The 19,746-nt window shown below is 34.0% G+C and overlaps 1 protein-coding gene across 1 annotated transcript in view; it reads right to left on the bottom strand.

Annotated features, from left to right (window-relative positions):
• Positions 1–19,746, bottom strand: part of UBE2E2 (ubiquitin conjugating enzyme E2 E2) — a 373,264-nt gene that overhangs the window by 340,677 nt on the left and 12,841 nt on the right. Inside the window, exon 3 of the mRNA XM_082686694.1 lies at positions 15,563–15,613. Coding sequence (XP_082542820.1) covers positions 15,563–15,613 — 51 coding nt within the window. The remainder of the gene's footprint in view (positions 1–15,562; positions 15,614–19,746) is intronic.

The following is a 19,746-nucleotide window of genomic DNA, read 5'->3' as shown; positions in this document are numbered from 1 at the left end:
CCTCTCTTACCTGGATGACTATCACCTCCAATCTTACACCCTGCTCTTCTAGTCTAAAGCCAGAACAATCTTTATAACAGCCAAACTCTACTGGATTTGGCCCCAGCCTCATTTTTCAATATTGTGCTACAGCCTTCCTCTGCCCACTCCCCACTGTCCTTCAATTGAGCCACACCAGACTTCTTCCACTTCCCTGAACACCAGAGCACATACCTGCTTTAGAGTCTCCACACATGCAGATTGGTACACGAAGAGTTCTGCACACCTTATGCAGTTAGCACTTTTTCTTCATTTACTTCTCAGTTTGGATGTCACCTCCTTAGAAAAGCCTTCCAAACCCAAGGTACAAGTAGAATCCCTCTCTAAAACTCATCCTTTGTTTTCTCCATAGCAATTATTGTCTGTATGTCTCTATATCTGTTTTCCCTTTCTGTAAGGCAATTTTAGTTTTTTTTTAAATAAAAGTTCCCACCTATCTTCACAGATGAAACATCAAGTCCACAAAGACTATAGATCCCTTTTGTCTTGTTTATAACTGCAACCCCAGTACCCAGCACAATGCTGATCACATAATAGGCCCTTAGAAAACATCTGTTTAATGGAAAATGAATATTAATCTCAAATTATACTCTATTCAGCTTATTTTATTATTCATTTAACCTAGTAATAGTCATTTTTTGAATACACCAGTACCTTACACATTCTTACTCAAGAATGTAATGTTATTGTTTCCCAAGCCCCATTTTAAGCCTATTCATAGGCTTCCCTGTTAATCTCTAACCAGCTGCTTTTTATCAAACATGGAGGTTACAACTATCCTTGTGACAAATTCTTACCCCTTAACAATGTGGCAAAATGCATTTGTGCTCTATCCTACCCTAATTCTAATAAGCACTTAGAGATGCTTAACCCAAGCCCACAGGGATCAGTACCGCAGTAGACAAACCCTCCTTCCCAAGTCTCCAGTAGACTATGGGGTGTCAATCCCAACAGTTTTTGACTATGTATAACTTATAAAATCCATGTTGTAAAAACATAAATAACAACTTAAACCTGCCTAATCGCTTACCTAAAAAGTGTGCTTATTCAAATAGTCTCTATTTTGTAGATCAGCCAGAATTCTCCAGGTGAATTCCCAGCTAATGGGCCTGTCCATGGAGCTGAGGTCACTGGGTACATTTACATGTATGGGTCCAAATGAATGTACATGTGTCCAACTGAACATCTATCTCTAACTACCTTCTACATAGAAGACTGAAAGTCTGCTTAACCAAAATTTACCATCTCTGAAATCCACAGTAAGGAGTCCCCAAGAGGCTGATAATAGAGCTATACTCAATTTGGCTATGTCCTAACTCCTAATCCCTAACTTTTTTTTCTTTCTTTTTTTTTTTTTAAGTTGCTGGTATTAACTTGTTATTTTTATTATAACATTTCCTAAATGAATATAAACATAATGCCAACAATACATTTCTAGTATTTATAGTTCACAGATAAAAATACTAAAGTAAATACAAACACAGTAATGCATCTAATAAATTTTAAATTAATAGTGCTAGCTTCATATTTTGGACAACACTGTTTTGCTGAAACTAAATAAATTTCTTCTATATACCAATATCATGATTAATTCATCTGAGAATGCACACCGAAATGTACACCATGAATATTCTGAAAACAGAATTTTTTAAAAGTTGTTTCTTGTTTTAATTGCAGTATAGTTAACATACAGTTTTATATTAGTCTCAGATGTACAAAATAGTGATTCAACAACTCCATACATCGTTACTCAGTGCTCATCTTAAGTATACTCTTAACACCCTTCATCAATTTCACCCTCCCACCCACCTCCCATTTGAGATGCTTAATTTTAAAGCAGTACCCTCAGTTAAAGTTACTCTTTTTTCAACAAGAATATTTTTTACTTGAAGCATACTTCAGAATATATGGTTCTAGTATAAAAAACAGTGCATCAGTAAAAATATAAAAATATATTGTACATCTTCTTCAAGTACACACAGAATACCCTGGTTAAATCACATAAAAAGAACCATCTGGCTGGTTCAGTCAATAGAGCATGTAACGCTTGATCTCAGGGTTGTGAGTTCAAGCCCCTCATTCGGTATAGCATTCACCTAAAAAAAAAAAAAAATTATATATATATATATATATATATATATATATATATATATATATATATATATGTATACACACACACACACACACACACACTCTCTCTCTCTCTCTCTCAAACTCCTAATTTCTTAAAATGATGGCACCAGGGGAATGAAAGACTATCTCAAGTGCAGAAAACGATGACATTAGAAACCATGTGCAACTCCATTTCTATATAAAAAAATTATGTCACTAACCAATCCATTAACCCACACCTCTAGTGAGCTCAAAAACCAGATGGACTGTTTAACAGCTTTTCCCTGCTTGCAAGTTGGACACATCTAGCCTACACATAATTCAAAGAAGTAAAATAAATCAATTTTAGCGGGTTTTAGCTAATGACCATATGATCATTTTGATAAATACTTACTGTTTCATAACACCTATATTTACATATTTGAGGAGGCTACCCTAAATTTAGTACTTAAAACATTTTGTCCATTATAATATATTCAGAATACTATGTGATTCACGTTCAATGGTTTTTAAATACTATGTATTTTCACCTCATTCTACATATTTACTGACTTTCCATTAATACAGACTAAGAACAGAATAAGTCTGCTACATAAATATTAGAAACTACTTCCAATGCTACATTTGGAGTCCATTTTACCTTTCAGGCAAAGCTAACTTATAATGAGGTTCCTCTGGTATCACAATAACTAAAGCCACCTGGGAATAGTCCAAGGCATTTGGATAGTGCCAGAAGTGACTCACACCCCCTCAGATTTAGAACAAAGTGCATAAGGATTTGTTTCAGTGTATTAAGAAATCATCCAAGGCAAAATATCTATTATGAGAACTCTAAAAATTTCTAAAGCATCTGATAACAACGCAACAGGATAGTAAAAGATAATTACTTTGTCCTCTCTTAAAACCTATCTGCCCTGATGAATGGATAAAGAAGATGTGGTATGTCTACACACACACACACACACACACACACACACACACACACACACACACACAGTCATACACACAGCAGAATATTACTCAGCCATCAAAAGGAATGAAATCTTGCCACATGCAACAACATGAATAGAACTAGAGAGTATTATGCTAAGAGAAATAAGTCAATCACAGAAAGACAATTATCATATGACCTCACTGATACATGGCATTTAAGAAACAAAATACCTGAAGAAAGGAAAAAATAAAACAAGATAAAACCAGAGAGGGAGACAAACCATAAGAGACTCTTAATCATAGGAAACAAACTGAGGGTTGCTTCAGGGGTGGGTGGTGAAAGGTTGAGGTCACTGGGTGATGTACATTAAGGAAGGCACACGATGTAATGAGCACTGAATATTATATAAGACTGATGAATCACTGACTTCTACCTCTGAAACTAATAATATATTATATGTTAATTAAATTTAAATTTTAAAAATATATATTATTTAAAAATTAAATAAAAATGAACCTTCTTTAGGTGTGCCTGGGTGGCTCAGTGGGTTGAGACTCTGCTTTCGGCTCCGGTCATGATCCCAGGGTCCTGGGATCAAGCCCTGCATCGGGCTCTCTGCTCGGCAGGGAGCCTGCTTCCCCCTCTCTCTCTGCCTACTTGTGATCTCTCACTCTCTGTCAAATAAATAAATAAAATCTTTTAAATAAATAAAATATTTTTTTAAAAAAAATTAATCCTCTTTAGTTATTAAACCAAGGGTATATTGTTAGACTTAAGAATTACTATTACTGTATTTCTATAAGGTAATAAAATATTCCTTTGGGGGAAAAAAAAAAACCTGTCTGTCCCTTCTCCTACCTCACATCCCAATTATTGGCAAAGGAGGATCATAACACAGTGTAACATCATTTATAAACCAGGCTGTTGCCAGATATTTACTGAGGTGATGCACAAGGGCTTTGCAAGGAAGGGCAAATCTTTCATTTTAGATTGGAGAACATGTTAATTCAAAAAGAACTAACAGAGACTCCTCCTATTCCATCCTGCCTTACCCTACCCAAGGTGGTTAACTCTCAGGCTTCTATAGTTCTACTTTCCCAGATTCTAGGCCATCTTCTGCTGCCCTGGTAGGCTCAGATTAGTACCAGTCCCGATCTGCAGAACCCCTTACTACTTTGCCACCTGAAATCCGAAGACTACTCCATTTGCCTGCTAACTTGGGCCTAATACCATAATGTCAATTGCTGAAAACAATAAGCAGTCTTGCCACTCTTCAGAAACAGTCCTAGCTTCAGGCAAGGATTATCCTCCAGCACTTGCAGCTGAATCTGTCACCTTCTTTCAGTTCACCACTTGGATGCAGGTCTTAGATCATTCTGCTCTGATGCATTAGACCACAGAATTTTGCCCTAGCCTACAGACATGAATGACAGTTATCTTTTCATAATATTGGACCAAAATGCTAAAATAAATGTCTCAATCAGTGGTCATAAGTGAAGCAGGCAGTCCACATGTATGTATAAAGAGCAATGGTAGTTTTTTTAGTGTATTCACATTTGAAATCTTTAAAATTTTGAATTTTCTTTTAATCCTAAGATTTACTAGATCATGGAATGTTTATGTTAAAAAAAATCCCAAAAAAACTCCACAAATTTTCTTCATTAACCCTTATTCAATTTCTAAGAATGAAAATAATACCTTTCCAGAATCAAAGGGAAGAGGGGGAAACCATGAGGATTCCAGTTTGTTACATAGTTTGATAGACTTGAAGGTATGTATATGACCAAATAATTACTCAAGAAATTTGCATTAGATGATTAACTTAATTTTTATTAGTTTATTAAAAGTAATATTTTTATTTCTTGACTATGTCTGAGAAGTGGTGTTTATGAAATAACATGTAATAATATCAAACTGATGGATATTAATTTATGTCCCTAAACCCCATGCCAGGTTCCTATTTCCTCATGTTCTTCATATGTTGTCCTTTTCTTATAAATTTAAAAGTTATGAGTAAATAAGAAAATAAAAACCTCACTTACTAATTTAGGTATGGAACTGATAACAAATAAATAAGCTGTTTTACATGTGCCAATAAACTGTGTAAATCACAAGCTACATACTCCAAAAGGACATAAATAAGAGGAAAAACAAGTCACAATCTATAGGTGAAGAGGACAAAGGTGATAAAAAAATACTTCATTTGCCTACGGTCCAGCAACTGAGAAATACCATTCTAGTACTACTTCACATCTGACACCTGAAAAATCCCTCTGAAATAAGCAAACAGATTCATTTATAATTCCTCTAGAGATTAAGCAGGTATTACCTCATGAAGTCATCTGCTATCTCTTTGGACAGCTCTAACTGAAAATGAAGACTTTCTCTCCAGAAGAAAATGGTTTCCTTCTAATTTAACCAAACAGTGCTAGTTTTACTCCCTATAATCACAAAGAGTAAAATTAATTTCTCCTCCATTTTATGGCTCTGAAAACAGTTAAAACACAGCTCTGGTGGCCCCTTAACTTCTCCAGACAAAATAACTCCAGTACCTGTCAAATGGACTTCATAATCATGGATAAGAATTCTCCATTTTCCTTGTTTGCATTAATTATAATTAAATTCTCTGAGTGCATAAGACATATCCATTCTATCACTGAAATAAGCAATACACTGAACTCTCAGAACTGAATACTAGTCCTGGCTTTCTCATTAAACTGCACATGGGAAGTACCATTTTCTCTCTGGGCTTGAGAGTGCCAGACCATATGCTTTCCAGTTTCAATATATTACGAATCCATCTAAAAACAATGATTTGCAATATTGCTTTTAGTTTGTTAAAAAGTTAAAAATAAATATTTACCCAATACTTTATAATATTCATAAAGGTCTTTTACTTAACTATAGGCACGAAAGTGATGATCTAAAAACAGCAGTATTTAAAAATTCCTGACAGAATATAATGGTCGCTGGTGGGAAGAGAGGAGAGAAGGGGGACAAATACTTATGCAGTATAATTACATAACTACAAGCACAATTTTAAAAAGTCAAATTTTACCTAAAATTGAAATTAAGCATAAATTTAAGCTTGAGAAGTTCTCTAGATCCATGCTGTGTAATACAATAGTCACTAATCACATCCGGCTATCTAAATTTAAATTAAGCAAAATTAGGAGTTCGTTTACTAACTGGGGTTAGCCATCTTTCAAGTACTAAACAGCCATATATGGCTAGTAGCCACTGTACTAAACAACACACATACAAAACACTTATATCATAGCAAAAAAGTTCTACTGGAGCAATGCTATTCTAGAAAGATTCACCTGTATCTATTTTGCAAATGGAAGACCTACATAGCAAAGTCTAAAAACACTTGGCCTCTAATGTCAGAAATGCCAAAGCTGAAATCCTAGTTCTGCCACTTACTTGCTGTGTGACCTTGGACAAGTTACTTAATCGCTCTAAGCCTTTCTTCCATCTATAAAGTACTGTCTAAAACTAGTAGATACTCAAAGTTAGTCATAAAGATGAAAAGAGTTAATGCTGGCAAAGCATTCTGCACACAGCCCCAAACACTGGAAGCATTCAATTGTTGTCAGTTCCCTAATATAATTATTCACGTATAGGTACAATGAACATCAACTAAATACTAGGATTTGAAATATAGAAACTGAAGAGAGCATTCTTCCAAGTGGGTAAAATAGATAAATCAGTTGTAACATGAAGCATCAGGAGAACTGACAACAGTGTGGTGGGTGTAGGAGAAGGGGAAGTGCTAGATTCTGGTTGGAAGGAACAGCAGGTGCCACGGCAGGAACCTTGGCTCCTGGTGTGAGAGCTATGCCTCTCCTTTTGGTCATTTCACATTATTACTATGCTTCATCTTCCATACAGGTCAGAGGTGCAGAGACGCTTTACACTCTAAGGACTGGAATAGAAAATGAATTTGAGGGGTGTCTGGATGGCTCAGCCATTAAACGTCTGCCTTCAGCTCAGGTCATGATCCCAGGGTCCTGGGATCAAGCCCTGCATGGGGTTCCTGCTCAGTAGGAAGACTGCTTCTCCCTCTCTGACTCCCCAGCCTGTGTTCCCTCCTCTTTCACTGTCTCTCTCCCTCTGTCAAATAAACAAATGAATAAATGATCTTTAAAAAAAATGAATTTGAGCTTACAGCTTTGCCTATTATACATCTGAGCAAATGTGCTGCTTTCACACAAATGGGGATTTAGCTACACCTTTAAAGCATCCCAGTAAGTCTCTAAAGTAAGCATTCTAAATAATAAGTTCTAAATGAACAAAAAACAGTAATAAAAAACACACCGTTGAAAACATAAATTTAAAAATCAAAATTTCCATTATTCTCAAAATAAAATATACCAACAAGACTATTTTACTTGTTAGTTGCAATAACAGTTGATAAAAGATATTTAAGTTGATGAATGTAATAATCACTGTAAAGAAATGCTTTGTGTGCACTAAAGAATACAGTTTTCAGGACAACTTAAAAGATAAAATAGCAATGTGAATTAAAATATCACATGTAAGAAAGTAATATGACACTTTCTATCTAGGAGCTTAAGTAATAAAGCTGAAATAATAACCAGCTTAAAACTGGGCAAAATAAAATAAGTGATAAAATGTTCTGTTCCTTTTATAAAATATACTCTCAGTGTGATCACTTAACACATGTTTTTTCAGACATACTCTTGTATTGCTCTTAAAATAGCAAAGAATTTTTAAAAAAGAAATAAAACTTCAAAGACAGCAAGTAATGGGCAGAAAACTCACTTTTATCACTCAACATTTTTCTTTATTAAGAAATAAACATTTTTAAATGTATAATTAAAGGCAGATATTTTAAAAATTAACATTTTGAAATAAAGTAAAAAAATTTTGGTGATTTTATGAAGATAGTTAGGTCTTCCCCAAGCTCCGTTCTGAAGTAAATGTACATGACAGCAAACAATTAACACCTGAAGTTCCCCAACTGAAGTAACAGCATCTTAAGGTTCTATGTTGACTATGCCCCAAGCGAAGTCAGCCTCAAGTAAAGGCAAAAAGAAAACATACGTATATTTTTGGCAGGAAGGAAGAACACCTTTAAAATCATAAGAAGTACAGAAATGAAAACATAAACAAGCTTGAAACTCTTTATGTCAATGGAATATAAGGTAAGACCATGTTTTCTCATTCTCTGTCACACTATACACATACTGCAATTCCATGGCTATCCAACCCGCAGGTGCTATTCCAAACAATTCTTTAGCTGTTCTAACCGTTTAATGCATCTCAAATATTAAAGATTTTTGTCTTCGTAAATTCTATGCAAAACCACTCAACACTGCAGCAATGGAGTCAAGAACTCCTAGGAGTGAATAAAAATATTCCTCAATTATCTGTACTAAAGAAAGGAAAGAGGGATATGAATAATTTAGTATCCTATTTAAGACAGGTCCTCAATTATATTTAAATTTTGTCATTTTAATGACTCCTTAAAAGAGGCATTCCAGCCTTCTGCTAACCAATACACATTTATATCACCTTTCAGTTATTCATAGTGTTTATTTATTAATCATCAGCCTCAATCCAAAAAGACTGATGTGGCTTAAAAAATTTATGTAGTATAAAAATACAAAATGAAGATACAGGCTTCAAAAACAGTTGTGGGAAAGAGGAAGAAAATAAAATACAATCAGAGTTGAGATTTCTACAACTACTAAAGTCAAAAAGTAAAGAAGGCTATTAGCTTCTGGGCAACCAAAGTAAAGAAGAAAGCATTATCAGTCTTAGGATTTGCAGAAGTCACGATATTGGCAGTTTCTGTCAAGAGTATCATCATTCCCCTAGTCTTGGTTCTCAAGCATCTATATGTCTTATCTCTCAATTATAACCAGATTTTTAGGATTAGGAACTATAGTGGATATCTTATTGTAGCCTACAATTGCCCTACCCCAGACCTAATATTAAGCCTTCAATAAATACTAAAATAACTGTGGGGGAAGGTGACATAGAATCAGGCTTACTGGGAAAAACAAATTTCACATTAAAAGTGCAAACATTTGCATACATTGAGTTAAGAACTGTTAAATGTAAAGAAATTCTTTACTGAGAAAGTGCCAATAATAAGAATACTAACGCTAAGATATACATCCACAAACACACACACAAGGGAGAGTGGTAGAAATCAGTATACTCAAAAAATTCCTTTTCAAAATGCTTTAAAGGCAAACAACTGTTTCATGGAATTCAGAAATATAAATCAAACAAAATACAAATGACATTTTGGATTACCTTGCATGTTGATTTTTTTTTTCTTTACTGAACCACAAATGACTATCCACAAATGTAATTTTAAATGCATTTTTCTATCTAGTCACACATGTAAAACAATAAAGGATGGAAGAGTAGAAAACCTGGGTTTAAATCCAAATCAACTAGTTGTACAACTCCGAGCAAGTTACTTAACCCCAGGATTCTCATGGAAGAATTGATAAAACTAAATGACAATCATCTATGAAAATCCCTGAATAGCTAAATACGTCATACAAGTATTACCACAATAACCAAAAAAGGAAAACAATTAGTGGCAATAATTACATTTTTGTACTGGAGATTCTTTACAGAGTTCATGCCTATATAACTGCTATCCCCAATTTCTATTTCAATGCCTTCCCCTTCGGTCATACAGTTTTAGAAAATAACCCATACAAATACATTTTCCCTATATACTACTTCAGTTACTATGATCTGGAAAATACAATTTCCACTATTAAATGGCTCTCATCAACAGTAGGTGAGACAGTGGTTAGATTTATGTCCAGTCATGGCCTCTCCTTTACCGGGAACAACACCTTAACTAATGAGTGAAGACAATGAAAAATTAGAGAACTTAAAGTTTGATTCAAAACTTACTGCAAAGCTACAATAATCAAGATTCTCTGTCAATAAGAGGGAAAAAAAGACAATGCAGTACTGGCTGGCATAAGTATAGACATACAGATCAATGGAATAAAATTTAGAGTTCAGAAATAAACCTTCTCATTTATGATTCACTGATTTTCAACAAAGTTGTCAAGACAATTCAATGGTGTTTTCAGCAAATGGTGCTGACATAACTGGGTATTCACACACACAAAAATGAATGTGGACCTTTACTTCACATCATACACAAATGGATCAGGATCAAAATATAAAAGCTAAAACTAAAGAATCCTGAGAAGAAAAATATAAGTGTACATCTTTGTAGTACCGGATTAGTTAATGGTTTCTTAGAAAAAACACCGCACACACAAACAACAAAAAGAAAAAACTAAATTAGACTACAACAAAAATTAAACTTTGTCCTTCAAAGATCATTATTAACAAGGGAAAAAAAAAATCCTACCCACAGATTAGGAGAAAATATTTGCGAATCATATGCCTTATACAGGACTTGTATCCAAAATAAAGAAAGAAAGAATGCTTACAACTCAGCAATAAAAAGACAAATAACAATTTAAAAATGGGCAAAAGATTTGAATAGACCTTTCTCCAAAAAGATATAAAAATGGCCAAAAAGCATATGAAAAGATGGTCAACATCATCAGTATATTCATGAAGATAATACCAGTCAAAACTACAATTTTAGTATATGTGCTGCCGAAGTGAGCATGCCAGTCCAAACGAAAATGACATATCACTTCATACCTACTAAGATGGTTATCGTCAAAAAGAGAGACAAAAAGAATAACTGCCAAAGTTGTGGAGAAACTGGAACTCCTAAACAATGCTGGTAGGAAGGTAAAATGGTACAGCCCTTTGTAATATAGTATGGCAGTTCCCCAAAAGGTTAAACATAGTTACTCTATGACTCAACAATTCTACTTGTAGGTATAAACCCCCCAAATGAAAACATATGTCCACACAAAATCTTATACATTAATGTTCAAAGAAGCATTATTCATAATAGCCAAAAGTGGAAACAACCCAAATGTATATCAACTGATGAACAGATAAATAAAATGTAATATATCCACACAATGGAATATTATTCAGAGACAAAAAGATAAAAAGTATTGATCCACACTACATGGATGAACCTTGAAAACATGCTTCATGAAAGAAGCTAGTCACAAAAGACTACACTTTATATGATTCCATTAATACAAACATCCAGAACAGGCAAATGTGTAAGAGACAGAACAGACTGATACCTAAGGCTTAGAGTTGGAGAGCTGGGAGGAAATGGGGAAGGAGCAACTATTAAAGGGTTTGGTGTTATCTTTTTGGGGTGATTAAACTGTTGTAAAATTGACTGTAATGGTTCCACAACTCTATGAATATAGTAAAAGCCACTGAATTTTAAACTTTAATTTACATCTCAGTAAAGCCAATTAGTTTTTTTAAATAAAAGTAAAGCAGAGCCTGTGTTCAGTGAGTAGATCATTGAAACAGCAATAAAAAGTGAAAACTGCTAGGATAACTGAACTACATCCTCTTCTTTTAGTATTTCCTGATTATACTTCTCAATTATTAAATCATAAGTCCAAATCCAAATGAGTCATTTTATCATAGTCTCTACTTCAAAAAGTAGTAAGGATCTCTGTCATTTCCATTCTCATGCAGTTAATACAAACTTGGACAGTACCAGATCATGACAAAATTTGCATTTAGTTTCCCTATAATACAAAAGAACAAGTTTGGATGACAAAAGTTTTAATTTTAATTTGGAGATTTTTCTAGCTAACTCCCAGTTTCCCACTACCATCAAGGAAACAGAAATGAACATATCAGCACATTTACAGATTCAAGATCTGTGCTTTTGACAATTTGTGAAGAATCCTGATAGTCATGACATAGAGTCCTTTACAACGGACAGCAATTTTACCTATTAGGGCTCTGTAGGGATATGACGTGAATTCTCTTGGCTCCATCCACCTAAGCTGGTGTGCAAGGAACTAAAGTAGTGAGCAATTCTAGTCCAGTAACTCCAACTCAGCTGGCAATATGAAAACATTATGGATCTAAGAGGACTCAGAAGAGAGCCTTTGCAAATGTCACGGGTCAATTATATTATCCACCATAAGAGTTGAAACCAAGCAAAATATACTCTACTACTTACAGGAAATATTCTAAATATACAACCAAATTTCACCCAAACTATATATAATTTTCTATGCCAATGGCCCTACAGACCCTATGATTTTATGAACAGAAACTTTTTTCTAGATATAAAGTTTTGTTTTTAAACATAAACTCAGATTGTAATGAAAAAAAAAAGGTAATTGAATCCAGTTTCTTAAAAACTGTATAATTTCATTTTTACCTTAAAGACAACAGAAAAAGTAAAAAGAAAATTCAAAGATATGTAGGCAAGTGTTTCCCATAAGAAGAAATAATTCAACCTATTATTTTGTGAATGCTCTAAAAATAGTATTTAGGTTCATTCAAAACCTGAAAGAAAAAAATTAAACAATACCACAGCAGTTCCCCTAAAAATGCCTTACATAACCATATCTATCTACTCTAAATGATACAATTCAGAAAGACTTCATATTCTCAACATGTCTAAATGACAGACTCACAGAATACTTACATACATACTAGTTCCTCCCATATAATTCCAAGAACTGTTTAACCAGGCATCATATAAGAGATGCTCCAAAATTCAGAGATGCTATTTCTAACCTGACAAATACACAAAACTGGGCTGTACTAGTCTGTTAAGCTTCCAGAAAATAAGTATAAACCACAATCTAAGTGGAATATGACACACAACCACTCCCACTGAGACAACAATAACAGATAAAATACCTGTTCCACTCTGTCTAAACAAGTAAACCCAGAGATGTTCCCTCATACATAATCTTATCTGTAATAATGAGCTAACAACTACCCAGGCAACCAAGAGGAAGGATTTTGACAGGCCTGTGTGCTGGTAAATGTAATACACAAAGAGGGTACTAGGGGAATGTGATTCTGACTCCTTCTATTAGGCAGATAACTTTAATATAGTATATTTCTATAAATTAATGCATTACAGTCATTAGGACACACATAAAGGCAGCACAGAACTTTTTAAAAAACAACAAAAGTACTACTAACTTTGTGCCAAAATAAGTCAAACAAAAATTATGCTCTGATTTCTCTTACTGAAAATAGTAACCACATTCCCACTGAAATATAGATGGGCAGATTTACTATAAACCACAATCAAATATTTGACACCAAACAATCCAAAGGCCACACAGTAATCCACTTAACAATCACATTGACATCTATATTAAGTAGCAAGTACACAGGGCTTGTAGAACTAATCACCACTTCTCAATCAGCCACAACATAGAGGATCCTTTGCTTGCCAAAGGGGAGCACCACATACATGAAGGTGGATATGAGCTTTATCTCTGTCTGGTACAGTTCAATCAACTATTTGGGGATCAAGAAAAAGAGTCAAAGCCACTGAATCACAGACCTGGCTTCTAAAGCAAACTTGTTAACTATCCAATCTTCATTACATTAAATGAATTTCCTTGCAAATTCCCACAAGCAAGCAAATTAACCAAAGTAGGTCATTTTTCTACAATGTTATATATCAATCATATCTCAATAAAACTGGGGGGAAAAAACCCTGCAACCAAGCAGGTATCTTTCCTGAAACTTTCTGAAGGGCTTATTATGTGTCACATCCACATTTTAAAACCCTTCATTTATAAAGAGTTTACATAACCAGTAATGATATAATTAACTATGGCTTAATGAAAAAGTCAGTCTCCAAATTTCAGACATTAGAAACTTTTCTTTTTTACTTTAAGTATTTTAATATATTAATTATTAATTATTAATAATATTAATGGTTTTAGTTTATTTAAATAATTGCCATTATGTAATTCCTTTCCTCACACTTATTTTCATGCATGTTTATAATACACTGGTTTAATCAAGCTAAATTATTATCTGTAATAAGTCAAAACTAAATTAGACTAATGTATTAGAAAATAATATATAACAAAGTTGCAATCTAACCATCAAATAATATTTTATGTGGATTCCATTTATAAAAAATTAGCCTTAAACAAGCTCATTAAAACAAAGTAGTTTATTTTACCAGTACTTTATAAAATTTAAGCAAATAAGTATATAAACTAGGTTCATATATTTACCAATTAAGTTGTAAAAGTATTACAAAAATAATATATGTGATGAAACTATTTTTTTAAAAAAGATTCAAACCATTAAAATTAATACTGTCAAAAGAAACAAGAGATTTTAGGTTTCAAACTGGAGTTTTTCCAAAATCAATCCATTTCCAAGAACTGGTGACCAAAGCCTAAATGATGATTTGACATCTGAAAAAGTCTTTGATGCAACAACAGTCTTAAGTGTGACAAGAAGTCTTACGGTTAAACAGTTTTACTTAACATAGAAATATTTGTTCTATTTGAATAAAACATTCTTTGAATATTATTCCAAGGGCATATACTGTACATGACTTTTGTGTAAAGAACCACATTAGATTCACCACAAACATAAAAAACCTTATTAGAATTTTTCCTATACAAAACAGTTTTCAACTAGCCAAGTATCAAATACCCATCCACAAAATTCTCACTTTCATTAATACATAGAGTTGCTATCTTTGCTTTCACATAAAAATAAGATCAATGAAATCAGAAATCATACCAAACAATAAATTCTACCTGCATTCAATATTAGCAACATATCCCTGTAATCTGTCCTCTCGCCTTCAATCCACAAGACTATACCAATCTAAACTATGAAAACTCCATGTTGGCCTAGTTCCAACACTGACCTCGTATCAAAATAGAAAGAAATGTTTTATAATAGTCCAACAGCTGATCTTTCAACTATTGCATCAGACCCAAGATATAGTATAAGGTAGGAGGTTATTTTTCTCCTCTTCCTCTATGTACCCGTATATCATTAATCATTTCCAGGGAAACACTATTACTTCTTATAAGTAAACCCTGACCAGAAAATTGAAGAAAGGAGAGAGTTTTAAATTTAACATTGCTGCCTCAAATCACCCATTCTTAATTAGCTACAGCCGAGGACTGTAAGAAATAATGAAAACCATGAAAAAACACTATTTAATGTTCTGGTCCTTTTAAAAATCAATTTTCAACAACGTAACAAGTGAATTATCAAATAGCAAATATTTTAGCCACACTATTATTCTATATTAAAGAAATTAAGGCCCCCACACCTATTCCACTGAAAGATAATTGTATTTGTTACTCTATAATTTCATTATCTTATTGTTATTGCATTATTCTGTTTGCAACTCCACTATACCTCTACAAATATACTTGATAAGTATTCCATTTCTACACAGAAACAATAACTGTCTTCCACAGTCATTTAAGTTCAAACTATAATGATGTTTTACCAAACTACAATAACAGTTATACATGAGACCAACACTCAATTATACCTTGCACAAAAGATACAAATAAATAAAAATCTGTAAGTACTTACCTACAGTTGGGAGGAGGGTCCAACGTAATCTCTGCAAGTTCCTTCTGAATTCTTTAAAATAAAGACAAAGTTATGTTTAAATGTCTTTATTGTCTTAATAGTTCACTAAAATGTTATACTTTAACACAAATATTTCCCATTTGTATGCTTTTTAAAAAATACTAATACTATAGGGACGCCTGAGTGCCTCAGTTGGTTAAGCAGCTGCCTTCGGCTCAGGTCCTGGGATCGAGTCCCACATCGGGCTCCTTGCTCGGCAGGGAGCCTGCTTCTCCCTCTGCCTCTGCCTGCCTCTTTGTCTGCCTGTGCTCACTCGCTCTCTCTCCCTCTGTCTCTGGCAAATAAATAAATAAAATCTTTAAAAAAAATACTAATACTATATAAATCATCATATACAATAATAACCAAGCCATAACTTCTGTCATGATTTTGGCAATGCACCTACAAAAGGTAAAAGGATTGGTCGTTAAGAGTACACACACCCTGTAGAAGCAACACTAGAAACTTCATCTAACCAGGACACCTGGATGGCTCAGTCAGTTAAGCATCAAACTCTTAACTTCTGTTCAAGTCATGATCTCAGGTTTATGAGCTCAAGCCCCATGGCAGGCTCTGTAGGGGGTCTCCCTCTCTCTCTCTCCTTGTGCCCCTCTGAATGGCTCACCAGCTCGCTCTCTCTAATATAAATACATCTTTTTTAAAAAGCTTCATTGAACAACTGATAATAACCAAAATTCGTAGTTTAAATTAGATACCTTTGCCACATTATTTACAGATCATTCCAACTTCTTATTTAGAACATCCCCACTAAGATGGAAAGTGATTATTAAGATGAATCCAAGCACTCTAAATGATCCAATCAACTGGTGAAGAAAGAATTATCAGGATCTCATTCTAACACCTGAAACTGCTATCCAAATATAAATGGTATTCCTCCCTGAAGCCTCTAGGTTGGAGAAGACTGAGACTTTCCAATCTGACACTATCCCTTTTGCAAGAACTATCCTAATAATATGTGGATAATCATCTTAATGTCATTGCATTGCAAAAAGAACTTTTTAAAAACCTGCTTTTGTGCTCATGTTATTTTTTAACTTTTGATTTTTAACTGCACCTAACCTCTTATTTATACACACACACACACACACACACACACAAAGGCTTAACAGTGCTACATTGTTTAATAAGACCAAGCAATGTCTTAACTATCATTCAGCATTATTAAACATAGGCTTTGTCAAAACAAATACAAAAAAATTCTCAAAACCCCACTTCTTCTCCTCTGCTTTTTAAATATGAGGATTTGCTAACTGGATACCTGCTATTCGGTTAATTACTGTGATAGTGAATGGATGATAGTTGACTAAAGTACCTTAAAAAATAAGAATCTGAACAAAAACATTTACTATCAAACAATTTCATTCCATATTTTTTTCAATACAACAAATGAAAATAAAGAAATAGACATGACTAATAGTCCAAGAGGATTAGCTTCAATTTCCTGAAAGAACTGCATGCTACGAACACAATTTTCACTTTTCTAAGCCATGTGATTCAAGGCTGAGGAAACATTATGAAGCTGAGCAAGACTAGTAAGCTCAAAACCAAGAAAACTTTCATTTTAATTCTGCTCTACCATTAATTGAGAGTTCTTGGATAAAAAGACTACTCAAACCTGCATCTTCTCCCTCAGCCTTAGTTTCCTATCTTATAAAATGAAGAGGTTTATTTTCCATACTATAAATAGGGCAACTAGGATTTGTTTTATCTTTAAAACATATTCCTTCAAATATGGATTCTGTGATGTGTTCAGATACACATAAAATATATACAGCCCAGGAGCGCCTGGGTAGCTCAGTCAGTTAAGTGTCAGATCTTGGATTTGGCTCAGGTCATCATCTCATGGTTCCTGGCATCAAGCCCATGTAGGACTCCATGCTCAGTGGGGAATCGACTTGAAGATTCTCTCCTGGTGCCCCTCCCCCCAACCATACAGGGTCACCCTCACTCTCAAATAAATAAATATTTTTTTAAGTATATACAGCCCATAATTAAATGAGAAATCTCAAAGACCTGATATTGGTGAACACCCTTTATGAATTTCATACAGAAGTAAAAAAATAGGTACTTCAAAACTAAATCAAGTAAGTCCAGATTAATGATAGCAAAATAAGCACACACACATTCACCTCCCACTCCTTCAAGACCCCACTTAGAGCAGGTAGAAAAGCACAGGGAGGCAAAATACTGAAAGTGCAAAAAGGAGTAAATAGCAAGAGAAGGAAATGAGAATTTCAGTGTATTTTTGGAAGATAAAGTAGACAGGCGTAAACTAAACAGGTTGAGACAGCCCAGAGGGGACTGCAGAGTGCTTAAGAATATAATAAAGACACATTATTTAAGGGAGGTGGGGAGAAAGACAACCAGAAATTCCAGAAGAAAAACACCTGTGTTGGGGGCACCTAGGGTCTTGGGATCAAGCCCTGCATGGGGGGGGGGGGGGGAGCAGGACCTCTGCTCGGGGAGCCTGCTTCCTTCTCTTTCTGCCTGCCTCTCTGCCTACTTGTGATAAATAAATAAAATCTTTTTAAAAATAGAAAAGAAAAGAAGAGAAAAGAAAAAAAGAAAACACCTGTGTTAGAAAACCATAGATCAAATATGAAGGCAACTAAAATGTAAAACTATTTTAATGAAGTAACAAATGTTCAGGGGGAAAAAAGAGAGATTGGACCTATCTAGCCTAATGTTATGACCCACTGGGTATTCTAGAGATCATGATATTGGATTTGTAGGAAATCTAATCGTAAAGTTCTATTTGGTTTTGCAATGAATATTTTGTTATAGTAAATGCACTGGCAATTTATATGTCTTTTGCTTATAAACAACACAAAGAAGATTCACTGTAGTCGTGCTATGCAATGTAAATATTACTAACCTTCAAGGTGTAAAATTAAGTGTACTTAACTGAAACCAGTTTGAGAAGATGGAGAAAGAATGAAGGTTATTAATATCTCCATTTTACAAAGTAGGGAACCAAGAAATACTGTTGAAAATTGAAAGAATAAGAAATAATGGCTTAAATATACGATTTAGTTATGAAAGACATCTAATACTTTTTTTTTTTAATGTAACTACCATTAACTGGGAGGAGGAAAAGGGAATGAAGAGTAGGTAAACAAGCTACATCCTCAAATTTCATAGCAAAGAGTCAAAAGATACTAACAATTCAACAAACAGGTTTAAGTATTCTATATAATGTGTTATGCAGAAACACCAACAGAAGGACTTAGTGATGGTGAAAAGAGTTTGCTTCAAGGGAATAAGCTGGTATAGAGAAGGTATTTGGACAGAAAATTGTTGCTTTCCACTAAAATGTCTCTGTATTGCTTAATTAGTTATCAGAAACATGAATAACATCTATGAATTGTTTTTAAACCAAGAGGACCAAAAAAACAGCCATTCAAAAGAGCAAGCTTAAATTGTCAAAGAAAGCTTTTTAATAGAATTTCTATGGGATTTTCAAATAACTCATCTTGTTCTATGCTTATACCATCCCTCTGGGTTTAAAAAATTGATAAATCAGGGGCACTTGGGAGGCTCAATAGGTTAAGCGTCTGACTCCTGATCTCAGCTGAGATATCAATCTCATAGTCATGAGGTTAGCCCTGCACTGGGCTCCACTTTAAAAAAAAAAAAAAAAAATTGATAAATCATAATTTTCTATCAAATAATTCTATAATGGAACTCGAGCCCCTCTAAATGTCTATAATTCCAGATCTAATTATTCAATATAAAAAGCAATTTACTGATAAACTTGACAACTCTAAGCAATGAGTCTATACATTAAAATGTATTTTGTGCCACACCTAAGAATGGCTGTATTTCTCTTGACAGAAAAGATAATACTAAGAACTGCTATTTAAACAGTTGCAAGATATCCTGCTGCTTTTAATGACAGCAATTCAATTCTTTCTCAAAAGTTGTGATCATGGTATGTATTAAGATTCTCAGTCTTGATGTGGGGAAAGTAAGGAGAATCTGTCCCTCAGGTTGAAGAAAAATGAAAAAGTATTAGTAATTCATACTTACAGCCTACCTTTCACATGATGATCTTTGTCTACTAAAAGTGAACTAAATAAATCTCACAGAATTCTCTAAGTATTACTGTTTTATCATTTCCCATT

This window comes from Mustela nivalis (genome assembly GCF_964662115.1).
Source record: "Mustela nivalis genome assembly, chromosome: 1".
Classification (NCBI taxonomy): Eukaryota; Metazoa; Chordata; class Mammalia; order Carnivora; family Mustelidae; genus Mustela; species Mustela nivalis.
The sequence above is the reverse complement of the archived record's forward strand: the minus strand, read 5'-3'. Positions and strand labels throughout refer to the sequence as shown.